We start from the raw sequence: 16277 nt of genomic DNA, 5'->3' as shown, positions 1-16277 counted from the left end.
GAGTGGAAGGCAATGTAAAATCACAGAGTGGGATCAACAGATGCTGAGGCGCATAGTGCTCAACTTCCTGCAGAGTCAATCGCTACAGACCTCCAACCTTCATGTGGCCTTCAGATTAGCTCAAGAACAGTGTGTAGAGAGCTTCATGGAATGGGTTTCCATGGCCGAGCAGCTGCATCCAAGTCACCAAGCCCAATGCAAAACCTTGGATACAGTGGTGTAAAGCTGGACTCTAGAGCAGTGAAGACATGATCTCTGGAGTGATGAATCACGTCTCTCAGTCTGGCAATCTGATGGATCAGTCTGGGTTTGGTGGTTGCCAGGAGAACGGTACTTGTCTGACTGCATTGTACAAGTGTAAAAGTTGGTGGAGGGGGGGATTATGGTGTGGGGTTGTTTTTCAGGAGTTGGCCTCGGCCCCTTAGTTCCAGTGAAAAGAACTCTTAATTCTTCAGCATACCAAGATGTTTTGGACAATTTCCCAACTTTGTGAGAACAGTTTGGGGATGGCACTTCCTATTCCAACATGACTGCACACCAGTGCACAAAGCAGGTCCATAAAGACATGGATGAGTGAGTTTGATGTGGAAGAACTTGACTGGCCTGCACAGAGTCTTGACCTCAACACAGTAGAACAACTTTGGGATGAATTAGAGCGGAGACTGTGAGCCAGGCTTTCTCATCCAACATCAATGTCTGACCCCACAAATCCACTTCTGGAAGAATTTCCATAAATTCCCAGATGAGCAAATACTTTTAGCAATGTAGTATATTTGCCATTTTAGTGATCAGTAGTAACCATTGATTGTTGACCTACACGTGGACAATACAATACTTCTCACAGCTCCAAAAGTGAGTATACTCACGATGCTCTGTGTGAGAAAATAGGGCCTATATCAATAATCATTTAGATTACTGATCTGTGTAATATCAATATTCATTTAGATTATTGATATTACTAGCCAATCACTCTTATTTTTTTGGTCACTGACATAACCTGTTAAGTATCATTCATCTCAACAATTTGAGGGTAAACAGAGTGCAGATGTTACCTGAGCGGTCTCCTCCTCCTGTCGTTTCTTCTCCTCCTCTGTCTCCACCAGACGTTGCTTGGTGGTCAGCAACTCTTTGTTCAAAACATCGGCCTTGTCTTCTGCCTGAGTGCATGAGCACACACAGACACACATTTAATACACCATGTTCCCACAACCACCAGGCTATACAAACATGTACTCCTTTACAGGGCGAGTTACTGGTTACAAGTAGCTGGACGGCCGCACCATTTACCGCACTCATTAATACAGTTACATAACCTGTTTTCACACCAGACAATTTATCCAGTGTCTACTTGAGATGCTTTCTCTATACTGAAAACACACTAGGTGGGGATTTAGGTGAGGGTGAACAGGAGCCGTGAAGCCCATTCCATTTACTTGACATTCACCAGACTCTTACCTGCTCTATTCTTACACGGGCACTATCAAACTAACAGATTTCATACTAGGAAGCTGGCAGGTTAAAGACTGATTCTGACTGAGTCAAGCATTTGCATTCTCACAAGTGCCCTCATCTGAGTACTGTAGAAAAATGTTCAGGGCTAAAGCACATGTATAAATGCAGCTCTACAGCTTGGAGATTTTCTTTTCTTTTTTGTGGGAGTTCCTCCAAACATCCTCTTTAGGTGCTTAATTACCTGATCAAGGTCATTCCGAAGGGCGATCTTACTGGTTACCAGTTCATGTGCCAGGTCATCGTTTTCCTGTTCGAGTCGCATACTGGCCTCCTGAAGGCGACGGTTCTCCCTCTACACACACACACACACACACACACACACACAATTGGCAAATACCTGTAAAGTCTGTAACCTTCATCCACACTTGTTAATATAATAATCACATGACCAGAGCTTTACTCAAACAGAAGGCAGGTGTTATTCTGACATGAAATTAATAGATGGTAGTCCCTGTTCTAACCGAACACAGGCTTCCACTACTGCCACGTCATCTTTAAGTTCCCATTCCAGAGCATTAGTTGAGTCTCATGACTACTGCTCTGCCTTTAAACAGTCTCACATGATGGCCATGCCTGAATGGGACGAAACAGTTGTCATGGTTGTGAGCAGTCATCTGACCCTGATATCCTCTCACTTTTACCATGACGCGTGCCCTTACACTAATTATGCAGCCACACACATATGCATGGATGATATGAAAACAACAAATAGTTCATCTGAATTCACCTTAAAAACAGCTCTAAATAGCTTATCTCTGCTACCTGCAATAGCAGCAGGAATTTCAAAGATAAACATTAAAAAAAAATGCTTTGCTCATGAGTTCAGCTTAGCCTGGACACAGCTGTTTTAGTCATACTTATGTCATATTTTAGAGAGATGACACAGTTGAGAGTTTACAAAAAAACAAACAAACTAGAACTAATTTCATCCACATGGTCAAACCATACCAGCCCAGAAGAATTAAATAAATAAGGGAACGCAGAGTCAAAGATTTAGGAATTATCATTTTAAAATAGCTCATCATAAATATAAGAATCCAAATGAAAACCCTCATTTCAATAATGCTCTTTGGAGCAGAAGCAGCTTACCGAGCGTTTTCAAATGGAGCCTCCAGCCGCACACTTTAATGCATGATCCTGACAGGCGTTTCCCTTCTCTATTTGACACTTCCCAGCCTCACTCTCTCCACCCTACTCTCCCTTACATTTATTTACTTTTATTAATGTTTTACTTTGCACTGCAGTTCATATCAAAAGCACGCACGAAAAAAGTACATCTGTCTGGATCAGGGTTATTATAGTTAACGAAAACGAACGAAATAACGAAAACTGAAATTGAAAAAACATTGTCGTTAACTGAAATAAATAAAAACTATAATTAAAAGGAAAAAACGATAACTAATTAAAACTGAATTGTGAGTTTACAAAACTAACTAAAACTAACTGAAATTATCGATAAACTGACTTTCATTTACTTGTTTTTTTGGGGGGGTTTTTTAAGCCTTGTGGATTGATATGAAATCATTGTTTCCGCTCTCCGAGTTTAAGCTGGGAGCGCCACAGGACAACTGTGTGAGTGCGCATGTGCGTGCGCTCGCCGCGCTGGTCCGCAAAGTAATGGCTGCGGTCTGCCGAGAAAGCGGCAGAGTCCCGTATGGAGGTTCTTTGAGTACAAACACCTGCACACGACCACAAGGTAATTAACACACACAATCCAGCTACACAAGCATAAATGCGGACATGAGGTCGGCAACTTCTGTAGGTTGTGTACAGAGGCCGCAAAGACCCTGCAGGTTTAATTAGCAGCATCTAACCAAGCTAGCTCCAAAACAGAAGCAGCTTCAGGTGGTGAGAACATCAGGATGCAGATGGATTTGACCTTTGACTCCTTCAAAGAGTTTGTTTTTGTTTAACACCACATGTAGGCGTTATTAATCTGCTGCACTGATGCTGAAGTTTATTGTGGAGTTTATTGTAGAATTTATTGAGTTTGGGAGTTCATGTTTTTCTTTGTTTCTCCCTGTTGATGTTCATGTGTGTCCTTAATATTACACAAATTTAGCATGTCTTGTGAACAGTTGGTTGTTGACTATATTTCTTTAAACTGTATCTTTTGTCAAGTTTTCATTACACAATAGTCACTTTTGCGCCTTGAATCTTGCACCTGATCAGGTATGAAAATACTAAAACTAATACTGAAACTAACTGAAACTAACTAAAACTAAGCATGAAACCAAAAATAAAAACTAATAAAAACGAGCAAAACCTCTCTGAAAACTAATTAAAACTAACTGAATTAGAGAAATAAAAGTAAAAACTAACTAAAACTAAACTATAATGTAAAATCCAAAACTATTATAACCCTGGTCTGGATACAAAAGAAGCAAGCCAGTATATACTTAAACCTGGGATATAAAGCCTTATATAAACACTGAATTATATTAACAACAAAATCATAAGTAATTTCTTAAATAAAAATGAATTGCCTGTGAAATTTCACAAGCAGCAGCATTTCTATTTTTTGTGCTTTTGTTGTGTAAAAAAAAAAAAAATTCTTTCTGCTGTTTACAGAGAATCTGCCTCTGGTTCAACATCTTATCTACGATAAACTCTTCCTTCCTTTCCTCCAAAAGCTGCCGCATATACACCAACATGTCACTTCTGCTTTAGAGGAAAAACAAGCAGATGTAATTCGATTGATTTTCTTTTTCCTTGAGATGAAAGATGTCATGGTTGTTTGCATCTTATGATTAGATCAAATGCTACTTCCATGATTTTACTTGGAAATTTAAAACAGCTACATGACTGCCGAGGTTTTAGGCACTTCCGATTCTTATCCTGTGCATAACACCATCAGGCTGCCATCTGACTGTAGCATTTACTTTATTTTTAGTGGATAAAAACCTTTGAACAGTACTGTATTTGTTTTTTTTTTATATTATTTGCATGCATTTATTTTACTGTTATTACCATTTTATCTTTTTTATGATTTACATGTTTATGTATTCTCTCTTACTGACTAGTGAAATGATGCCAGATATGCTTAGCTGAGCAAAGGCAGGTTTCTGGCAGCTCATTAACCTTAAGATGCTTTTAAGACATGTTTTCAGGCAACAGGAATATTTCAAGAACATTCACAAACTGTCTTCTAGCTGTGGATTTTGAGTTTTCTACTCTGGAAACATCAGACGCTTACACATCTGGGTTTTGGGCTAATTGTGGATGGAAACATGCAAGTCGAGGTAATTCCAAAAAATATTGAGAAAATCCTTGTCATCAATTAAAGCTTTCCTATAACATCTGCTACTGTATACTCATTACTTTGATGCGCAAGTACTTTCCTAAAATAACTGGAGAAGTCATCCCACTGGTTTGCAAATGACGAGCATGAGTCATACAGTAATAATGTTCTTGTTCAAGTCAGAATAATTAAATATCTGCTTCATGGAGAACAGAGAAAGATAAACTCACTGCAGCCAAACCTCTCAAACAACCACCCAGCAGCTCAGCCCAAAAATAAATTTTTTTATTGATAGCACGGTCAACAATGATAAAAGTCAGCAGAGTGAGAAAAGTGGCATTTGTAGTCAGAATAGTTTCACAAATAGACCAAAGAGCACCGTGTTCATAAAAGATTTCTAATCTTAGAATGGCTAATTTTAACAATAAAGCTGGAATTTTAAGAGCCAAGTGCGTTTGTTGCAGCTTTAAGCCTGAACACTTTAGCCAGTGGGATGAATATAGGGATGTAGCACAAAAAAAAGCAAATGTAAGATTAGTAAGGTATCTTACTGAATATCTACACATGCGTGCGTGTGTGTGTGTGTATGTGCTGTACCTGGTATCGCTCGATGGGGTCTTCTTGCTGCAGCTGGCTCTCTCTCAGTGTCTGATACTCCTTCTCAAACTTCTTAAGCTTTTTGGTTGGAACCTGAAAACAACAGCAAAGTTGATTAAATCATTATTTTAATGTTGACTTTGTTTACTTTGCCTGATAAAAATCTCAGCCCATCCCAGTTGTTTGAGAGTTTGGGGGGGGTGGGGGGTGGGGGTGGGGGTGCAATTCACTTGACGCAGAGAAGCAAAATAAGGAATTTGATAGTAGTCAGTAATTCTCAGTTCTCATGTCAACTTCCTGACTTGGTGGGAACTATCAGCCACTTCTCTCTGCATTAATGTTGCTTTCACACATTCATTCTATGACAGGGTTAAGCAGAGGGGTCAGAGGTCAGTGTCAGGGGTCATGCTGAGAAACAAATCAACAAGGCTTTAAGACATAGCATCTACTGTTAACAGACAACAGATTTACCATGTGACACCAAGCCAAAACTAACTGAACGAACTCTGAATATTGCTGCTGAACTACTGTGGTATTGTGGCTCTGCTGTAAAGTTTCCACTCTCTATTGCTTAATCTGCTTTTATCTGTGTTAATATCTAGTGCATATTTCTGCATCTTGTTGAGAGCATGGGCTACTTTCATGAGATATAATAATAAAACAAAAACCCCACACTGCACAGAACTCTTCCCAGTACATTTTACAATCTACTGCTATAAATCAACAAGTTATAACATGCTCATTTATCAGAAACGTCCAGTTCTCACTGCAAGCTACATGATAGACATGATACACTAAGTTGTCCAATTCTTACTAAGATAAGAAAAAAAAAGCAACAGATGAGATAAAGTGACAGCTGAACTCGGATGTGGTAATTTGCTCATGAAGGCCACAGAGATGAGCACTTTTGCCATTCTATAAATAGTAGTAATTTCACCATTTTTTTCTGCAAAGCCAGTCATGACAGCTTGGTAAAACTACTAATTCTACAGTTAAATTATTGAGATTAATTATTAGGTTAAAGGCTTTAAACCGAGACCTCCACAGAATTGAACTGCACTCAGTGTAGATAATGCAAACGCAGCTTTCCTCTTCGTTTGACGTACACTTCACACATACATGAAATTCAGAGAGTACTTTCTGTACCAAAAGACAGCGAAACACGAGTTTCAATGACATTTCAGGATATTAGATATGTCAGTGTGTGTTTGTGTGTGCGTGTTTGTGGTTCAGGTTGGCGGTAACATTATCTCCCCGGCGTGGAAACAGTGTTGCCATAGCACCCACCACCTCAGTCACATGACCCGTCCTCTGAGGCTGGCATGTGTGTGTTTGTACTTGTATGTGTATCCTTCACTGGTTGTGTTTTAATGTAATCTTATGCCTGTTTCACTCTAGTTTTTTTTTTTCCTATGTGCCATTCAAAAAGATTAAAAGAGAACCAAACTCAGTGAATCTATTTTTACAGAATAGATTAAAACTCACAATAAAAGTTCATATAAGAAACACAGAAAAAGATACAGTTTACTTGCAATAAATGTGTTGTACAAAAAAAATAAATTAATAAAATAAAATCAACATATTTGTTGCATGTAATTCCCTGACGGTGTGGCGCATCGGTCCATGAAACCAAAAAAAACAAACAAATTTCAGCATTTAATAACTCTATTAGATTAAACACGTCAGATCTGGTAAACTGAAGGTTCTCCCAGTATTAAAATATACTTCTTTGCTGCACTGTTTTAAATTAAAATCATACAACCCATAACAAGATTTCACAATTAAATTAAATGATATTAAATTATAATTTACTGAAATCTTCATATTTTCTCCTCTTCCTTTTTTTCTCTGGGATAAATGACATCAAGTAATATACAAGCCAGTTTACAACTATTAAAAAGGAGCTCAAGATTTACAACATTTAACAATGTTTGGACTATATAACATCATAAAAGCCCATGTTGCATATTACATTCTGGAAAATGAGTCAACAATGCAGCAGTAAATTAGCTGAAAAGAAGAGAAATCATGCTGCAGATTTCAATTATGGTTAAAAGCCAGAGGAGGGGACACACGACAGCCTAATTATCAAGAGAGCCTACCTGGGAGGTCATTACCTGTCCTTCCCTGACCCCGGAGTTAACCCTTGACTTTTACAACTCGGGAATCGCTACGGTGAATGAACATCACACTGTTATCAATTCAACACTCAATTCTCCAGCAGATAACAGCTCTCAGACTCATTTTGTTGTTATCTGTGTGGGAAGAAAGAGCAGCCTGGCCTCTGCAGGCTGGTTAATAATCGCTTTACTGTAACAAAACAATGACGACGAATTGAACGCGGTGTTCTCCTACAGGCAGCAGCTCCACCAGCGTTGGAAGATTCATTTCAATTACAAAGTCACTGTGTTGTGAAGCATTTTGGACACCACCAAGCTACATATAAATCCAGTTTTTCCCATTATGGAGTTTTACCCTGTGGGTCTGTATGTATTGTAGAAGTAGGCTATGATGTGCTGCTGAAATTCATTGTACAGCCAATCTTTACTCAGAGCTGGAAGTGCATTTTTAAACAGCTTGATGCTTCAATCTAACTTAACATTATGCAGTATGTGTCTGACAGTGGACGAAAAGCAGCCCTTTACAAAGTACTTCATTAGTTAGCTCTAAAGCCACTGAGCTTAAAACAATATTTAAAAAGGACCAACTTCCCTTTTGGCTGATTTGTGTGTATACCAAAAACCTCTGAATATAAAACAGTCATAAATTATTGTTTAAACATAAACTGAATGCGTGAGAGAGGGAATGACTCATGCTTCCTGAGATTTTACACACCTTCAGATTTGCTGTTTCAAACCCACCTTCCTCTCGCTTATGTTTCTTTCATTTTCCTTTACATTATCATGTAATACAGGCAGTCTCTATAACATAATTTACCCAACCAGTAACCACCAACTACAAACATTACTCGTGTCATATTTTCCAAACTTGCAGTATGTGATGCAATGGCTTGACATCGATTTCTGCAGGCTATCCAAATTGCCACTGCATTCTTTCTTTTCCTCCCTGATGTTTAATTAATGTTTCATAAATAAGGTGGAAAATTCAGGCCCAGCTGAATTCTGGTTACATTAGACAGCCTTTTTGTAAGGATACCCTGCACACCTGCTAGTAAAATTCTTCTGCATTACCTTTGCTTTTGCCATTTTATCTTACAGTGACTGAGGTCCTGTATTACTAATGAATGTTCAACTTTGTTTGTGTCTTAACATAATGTTTATCACTATGAGTCAGCCAAACTATCATTAGTTAAACTGAAGGATTGTGGATTCTTATTGTTGATCTTTCAGACACATGTGTTGAGGTCTAGCTGCTGATTATACAACCTGCAGCCCTCAAACAACACCCCTAAAACACACAAACATTACAACATAACTGTGTAATGAAATGCAACCTAAAACTGGGCTGGCTTACCTGTAAGCGGCAAGACCAAACATTTAATCCTGCTATGGCAATAATCAGACAGCAACTCCACCTCTATAACCTTTCCATTTTCCTCGAGCTTGTTTTAATATCATGAAATTTATTTATAATAATGACAAGATTCACTCATATTCCCCAACTTTCTTTCATTTAATTCCCTGACATTAACCTCCTTCAGAGAAATGTAAAATTTTATCTCTTTTTTTCATTCAGAGTAAGCAAAACTCTGTAAAAAAAACATCTTAGATCATTCATAATATATTTAAGTTAGCAACAGTATTATCGGGTGGTGCTGTGAGTTTTATACTCCCTGATACACACTGTTTGCATATTTTCCCACTCCACACTATAAAAATTTGTCAGGTGATATGCATGTGTGTGATGACGATAAGGTTTTGGCCTAAACTGAGTCACACCCTATATTATGATGAGTGTGTAATTATTAGCTAAAATAAGGTAAAATGGGTCAAAAGAGACATTTTACTGCCTAAAAAGTCAAGGATTATAAAATTCCTTTCAGATTTAAAAAGTTTAATAACTGAAGTATGACCAAAGGACAATCAGTGCTCTTTGTCAAATAATCAAAGGGTTGCCAAAAGAAAAAAAAAAATGCACGGAGAAGAAAAGGCAGGGATTAACTGGAACTTGAAAAAAAATCAAAATGCACACAGGAACCCATTATTCTCCAGTCCTAAATATCCCAGAACTGGAACTTAACTGGAGTTTCCAAAAGTACAAGGTATCAATTGCACAGAGACAAGAAAACAGAAACACAAGAACTGAAGGGCCAAGAAACGCCTGAGCACAAGGTTATTTAAAGGTTTTATGGACAGATGGAAGGAGAGTGACTGAGAGTGGTATGGTTATTTGTACCTTTGTGTGGAGATGTGATGTTATGAAATGAAAATCATCTCCTAAGTCTACCACCAGACACAGTACAGGAAGTAGTAAACTGTGTTCAAGAAAGTCATGACGTGTATGCAGGACAATGCTCCATAACAGGCAAGTAATGTAATGTAAGGCTAGCCAGGCCTTAGCCTTGGGCCCAATATGACCTGCCCTCATCCTCACTTGGTTTAAATTCTGTTAAGAACTTCATTAAACTCTGAGGTATAACAAGGACTGAGAGTATTGTGTTTGATCAACAAAAAATAAATATAAAGAAAATAACAATAAATGATTTTGCCAATTGTATTATTTAATAACTGCACTGCATGCAGCGTCTTCTGGCATTCCCAGTTAGTTTGCTTGTAAAACATCTTCTGTCTTGCTTTTATATTATTTCTGGAATCCCAGGGACAGTTCTGTTCAGTAAGCCTGCACAGGGTGCATCATCTTGCTGAAGGCCACTTCAGTAACACCCGTTGTTAACGTATCCACTGGACTCCAAAGTGCATCACCAAGGAAAAGCAATTTAAGATTCCTGGTGCTGCAGGAAAATGGTCCCAGGCCCACTTTTAGATCCCTGACCTGAATCGCTGCTGCAAAAAATGGAATTGGTCCCAAGCCTCCAAGCCGAGATCACAAACTGGGTATTATACTAAAAGAAAGGGAGTGTGTACAAGGAGAAGGGTGAACCGCGCTTACGTAAAGGATGTTGAAATAAGGACAACACCAACTGGACATCTGAGTGCAAAAAAAAAAAAAGGGCACAAAATTCAATTAACCATGTGAATGAATCACACACACACACGTCTCCATTGATTCTAAATTAAGATCAGTAACTGAAACAAACTGACTGTCACAAACCAGCTCTGCATGAACTGACTGACAACACTGTTTAACCTCAAATATCTGACACACTTTCAAAAGGAACAAATACCCACATGTTTACACACGTGTTTTCACCATTCACCACACAGAAAGAAAAATGAAGATCCAGTAATACTGGCATTTTCCACCACTGCACATAAACAAGGGTTATCAGGATTTTTTTTTTTTAAATTATATTAAAAAAAGATAAGAAATGGGCAACCAGCAACAATAGATTTAAAAAGAAAAAGAAAAAAATTTATAGTAGTAGGCAAATTCCTTTTTCGGATTTTCATTTTCTAAAACCTGCAATAACTCCGTGGAAACATGAGTCAAACAAGTAGATACTCAAAAAAGGAAGGAAGGAAGACAAAAGGAGTCAAAAAAGATGAAAAAAGAAAAGAAAGAAAAAAAAAGGAGAACAGACCTACCACTGGTCTGGGAGCTCGGCGGGGTCTGGAATGGGCAACCAAGCATGCCAAGGTGTCTTCCTCACCCGGTCGGTCGACTACATGAGCATCGTACGCCACCATGATGGACACCTCCTGCATCATCTTGACTCTTGCTTGCTCCCGGCAGCAAGGAGGAGAGGAGGAGGGAAAGTGGTGGAGAAGGAAAGTAGAGGAGTGCAGCTGACAGGTTTTGTTTCTAGCCGAGAGAGTGAAGGAGGCGAGTGGCTGCCTTCAAGAGTCCCTCAGGAGTCGAGCCCCGCCCAGTGAGAGGAGGAGAGGTGGGGGGAGTGAGAGAGCAGTACAACACACCTGTTTGTTTCCCTCTCTCCCTCTCTGTAATGCTAGAAGTGTGCGATAAAGGAGGATGAGCTTGCTTTTTCTTCCTTTCCAATGAGTGAGCACTTCCCTATTGCTCCTGCCCGTTTTCTAATTTGTGCCTCTCACGCTATCGCTCCCTCTCTTAATCTCTCAAACTCTTTTTAGGCTGCAGTCTGCAGATTTCTTTCTTTTCTTTCCTGCTGCTGGTAAAGAAAATACAGATAAAGGCTTGTTTGCACATCTACATTGTTTGTGTGAGAGGTTAGGGGAGATAGGAAGGAAGTTGTCAAATCAACCACAGTGACATGACATTCTGAGTTGCACATCGTTCCAACAGTACAAACCAGGAAGTGAAGTGAAAACAAATTCACAACTGTCCAGGAAGATGCCTGAATACTCTCAAAGTCCTCTGAAAGGACCCAGAGTTAAATTCTACACGTGAAACTCTTTGTTGCAATGGCAACCCAGATATGCATAAACAATTTAACTTCTCTGTATTTCTTTTGTTTAAGTATCTTTGGAGCATCAGCCTTCATAAAAAACAGAGGTTTTTTTCAGAGAGTCTACAGTTTGCCCTTCTATTAATTTTCTATCAGTCTTATGCATCTTTAATGCATTATTTTTTCCCCATGGGGATAAATTTGAAGAGTGACTTCTTTGAGAATAGCCAGAGGTAAACTGTCAAGGGAATATAGCCTAGTTTGTAGTATACGGGTGTCAAATTACTCTTTTACCTGAGTCAACAAAGTTAAAGTTTAAGTAAAAGGAAACAGTTAAAAGTTAAAGTTTACCAGCTAAGCAGCCGGCAGCTAATGTATATTCAGGAGTCAGTCTAAGACAAAGACCATAAAATGGCCTGTCAAGTTTCGCTGGGCACATTTTAAACTTTTGTCCACGTGAATTAAAAACTTAGCAAATCTACACCAAGGCAAAAGGTGTATACACACAGGATAAGACTGGACAAAGCTGAGAATGGGAATGAAGAATGCTGTTGACTGATGTGGTGGGAAATAAACAAGAGGGTTACCAATGCCTCCAGTAACATCGTCTTGAATTGTCTGTTTAGCAACCAACTGTCAATCAGGTGTCTCTTAACAAGCAATACCAACTGACAAAAAGTTGTGGTTAAAAAAAAAAAAAAAAAAGCAGTGCAGATGTTTCTATCACAGTTTTCTTAAAGAAACTGTCTTGAGCATGTCTGATGATAGAAATACTCTGTAGCTTCGCTACTTTAAGAAAAACCCACAGCTCTGCTACGGGTCTGCACTGCAGTAAAATGTCATAACTGAGGAGTTCTTCTCAGGCGTGGTTCACAAGCTACACAAGACAAAAGAAAATGATCAGTCGGCAGTCGCACACTGCACAGTAATGAGCCAAGTCTGCAAATGATGTTGAAATGGCAAAGTTGTTCAGACAGTCATTGTCTTCTACTGCTACACAGAACTTTTGAAATCTCAATTAGTAAGCAAACTGTGTGGAATCAGCTGCATTTTTCTTCATCCACCTTTTGTGTCTATGTACATTACAGTGCAAAAGTCTTGAACCACCACTCATTCCTTTGTATTTTGCTACCAAGGAGCCAGACTTTCTTGTAATTTTTTAAAGTAGTCTTGAGCAATAGTCCTCCAGGCTTTCTGAAGGTCTTTCAAAGTTTTTCTTTGGTTATTGGCTGCTTTTTCTCTCAGTTTCATCTCAGTCCTTTTTCAGAGGAATATTTAATACTGACCTATGAGTCATTCAAACATTAAAAAAAAAAAAAACTACCACCAGTGTTGTCCACATATAACACACAACTCAGCATAGAACCAATTTTAAATTGCTTATTTTTTACGAGTAGCATGTCACATGTTTCAATTTCTTTGTTGAATCTATAAAAACTTCCAAAGATAACACAGTTTGACAGGCCTAAAATGGTATTAGCTAATAGCTGAGAAATTTGCATACCCTGGCATAGTGTACAGTGTGTCCTTAAAAAAAAAAGTCTGAAGAAACTAGACAAGTGGAGGGCAAAACAAAATGGCCTAGAAAACTATCTACAGCAGATGAGTATTTGAAATGCATGTCCTTAGGAAATAGGAAAAAAATCCAACAAAGAGCTGACACAGGAGATGCATCTGGCCTTTCAGTTGATCCATCTACTGTTCTCTGAAGCCTCACCAGGAATGGGCTCAATGGAAGGATGGCTGTCAAAAACCAGGGAGGTGAAACTGGGAGAAAAGGTTGAAGCATGCCAAATTACACAAGAATTGCACTGAAAATCAATGGCAACATGTCTTATGGAGTGTAGAATCAAAAATTTGAAATTTTTGGTTCAAATCATCATCAATATCTATGGAGGAGGTCAAGTGAGAGGTCCAACAATGAGGGTCTGTAAAACACGGTGAAGGTTCTGTTTGGTTTGGGGCTGCATTTCAATTTGTCAAAACTGAATTATGAACACAGAAAAAATACCATCAGATTTTGACCCACCATTCAACACAATCCAGAAAGCATCTGAGTGGCAAAAGCCTAATTTTTCAGCATGACGAAGATCCCAAACACACTGGATATCCAGACAGAAGAACATACAGTGGAACTCTATGGATTGGCTTTCACGGAGCCCAGAGCTCAACATTACTGAAACAGTGTGGGATCTGCTGTGCCTAGCAAAACCTAAAGAAATGAAGGGTGGCTCAAGACTTTTGCAGTTCTGTTTTTTTTTTTTTTTTTTTTGTTAAATTGTTCAAATATCTCTAATATGGTCATTTCACAATATACTGCTATACATAATATAAAGTTCTTTAAAGTGTCTTTGCAGCTTCTGAGTCTTCACCCAGCCTTGTAAGCCTTTCTTTGAGGAACTACAGCTTTGGCTCTCTATAATTTATCCGGTCAGTCTCTTTATACATACACACCCATCTCGCTTCTTTCACCTCAGTTTGTTAAAGTTTTGCTTTCTGTTTTTTTTTTTTTTTTTTTTTTTTTTGGGGGGGGGGGGGGGGGGGGGGGGAGCAAAAGCACGGATTAATCAGTGAACTGCTGTGCAGAAAATGAATATATGACATTTCTCTCTCTCTCTCTTTTTTTTTTAAAGTCCTAAAAAGTCATCACTCCAGCTGCGGTCCAGAGGATGTTAAAGAAGGCTAGAAATTCAAATTCTTCCCATAATCCCCAGAAAGGCTAAGCCACCCTACTACCCCGTTGCGTTCATCAAGCCAAGGTGCCAGTGAATTCTTTCACTGTTTTAAGCAGCTTATAGAGTTTGGTTGATCCGATTTAAACGCTGACAGAAGAAAATATGTAAGGGGAAGGGGGGGGTGGCTTGGGCAGGCTGCTCTGCCCATTTTCTCAAGCAGCGGTAGTCAAGTCAAATAATAATGGTTTACTTCTTATTTGTGGAACAACAGAACTCACCCTGGTCTTTTCTTTCATCTTTGATCTAGCTAACTAGACAGCAGATGTTCAGCAGTTACTGTTTCAGCAACAGCTTTGACAAACTGCCAAAAAATATGAATAATGGACAGTCAGAGTAATTACAGTGCGTGTGTGTGTGCGTGTGTGTGTGTGTGTGTGTGTGTGTGTGTGTGTGTGAGAGACAGAAAAATGTGTGAGGCAGGTTTTGATGAAGCACAACATGGTTAATAGCACAACAAGTCAAGAGGTGTAGATTAGTGCAAGAAAATGTGGCATCGCAAATGCTTGTGATGTTTAGTGACATGACTGACATAACTAGAAGTTGCACGGCTGATTACAAGATTCCATGTGGCAGTGTGAAATGTGACATATTCCAAGCTGATGTAACATGCTGTGATGTGTCAGTCAGCTGGTCTGAGTGGGCTGGATTTTCAGCGGTTAAAAAAAAAATAATGGAAGGTGGTAAAGAGCAATGGTGGTTTTTATCAACCCCTTTTTGTGTTTATCTCCTTCTGGCTGACTTACTGTATTCCTCATACATCTATTGACAGGAAATAATCTATTTTAAAATTTAAAAATGGTTTAACAATATGACAGTGAAAACCATAGTTGAGAAAGATCTTTCAGAAATGCACACAGAGGTTTGAAGTTTAAATCATAAGTATTCTGTTAAGTCACTGCTTTATTTTTTGTGTCTTGTGTGTCACATCCAAGGACAAAAAGCAAAAAAGCTTCAAGTCCCTGTCATACTTTTTTTTAAAATTCCACCTGTACCTTCTCAAATTCAGTCTTCAGTCTCAACTGTAAGGACAAAATATGCAACTTCAGCATGTATGGAGACACTTGGGATAATAAATATAACAACAAATCTCCTTGCCCCATGGTCTCCTTGACCTGTGTTCTTCAGGTCAGAGTGTAATTTGAAAATGATAATGAGTTGGTGACCTTAAAATTCTCAACTTTATCAGATTTCATGCAGCAGAAATTCAGCACTACCCCTCACTTAATCACGGCAGTACTGTGTGGCTCTTCATCGGATGAGTGCATCTCTGCAGTCTTCTGAATAGTCACAAGAACAGAAGACAACCACAAAGTTTTTGCACGCCACTTTATGCATGTATGTATTTGTGTTTGAAGCAGGTGCCAAAAAAAAAAAAAAAGAAACTTGGTACTCAGCTTGTATGGGTTGTCTCAAAGGAAAGAGAGAAAAATGTGTGAAAAATAAATACGCCAACGCAAGAAGACTGAGAAACAACAGGGGAGACACAGATCAGCAACAAATGATTTAAAAAAAATGAGCAGAACGAGGCACAAAGTGTTTCTGCTCTTCCTGAGGCAACTGTGTGCCCCCCTATTCAGACAGCAACTCTTTTTGCTTTCCTCATACAGTACGCCTGCACAGAGTCTTCACACACAGCATATGTTCTTTGACAATAATTCAACTACCAAACTGACTCTGGTGACTCTTTTTCTTACATGTGTGAGAGCCCTTAATTCTTTAAATGTTTGACCACACAGGAAGAAAGAAA

The 16277-nt window shown here is 38.8% G+C and overlaps 1 protein-coding gene across 3 annotated transcripts in view; it reads right to left on the bottom strand.

Annotated features, from left to right (window-relative positions):
* rabgap1l (RAB GTPase activating protein 1-like) overlaps window positions 1–16277 on the bottom strand; it is a 117085-nt gene that overhangs the window by 3681 nt on the left and 97127 nt on the right. For 2 of the 3 annotated variants that reach the window (XM_030728079.1, XM_030728080.1), the window contains exons 20-22: window positions 5351–5443; window positions 1694–1804; window positions 1053–1157 (exon numbers count right to left, since the gene is read on the bottom strand). In XM_030728079.1, coding sequence (XP_030583939.1) covers window positions 1053–1157; window positions 1694–1804; window positions 5351–5443 — 309 coding nt within the window. Of the gene's footprint in view, window positions 1–1052; window positions 1158–1693; window positions 1805–5350; window positions 5444–11016; window positions 11229–16277 lie in introns of those variants that run through there. The other variant, XM_030728081.1, reaches the window with a different exon arrangement.

This window comes from Archocentrus centrarchus, chromosome 4, assembly GCF_007364275.1.
Source record: "Archocentrus centrarchus isolate MPI-CPG fArcCen1 chromosome 4, fArcCen1, whole genome shotgun sequence".
Taxonomy (NCBI): Eukaryota; Metazoa; Chordata; class Actinopteri; order Cichliformes; family Cichlidae; genus Archocentrus; species Archocentrus centrarchus.
The sequence above is the reverse complement of the archived record's forward strand: the minus strand, read 5'-3'. Positions and strand labels throughout refer to the sequence as shown.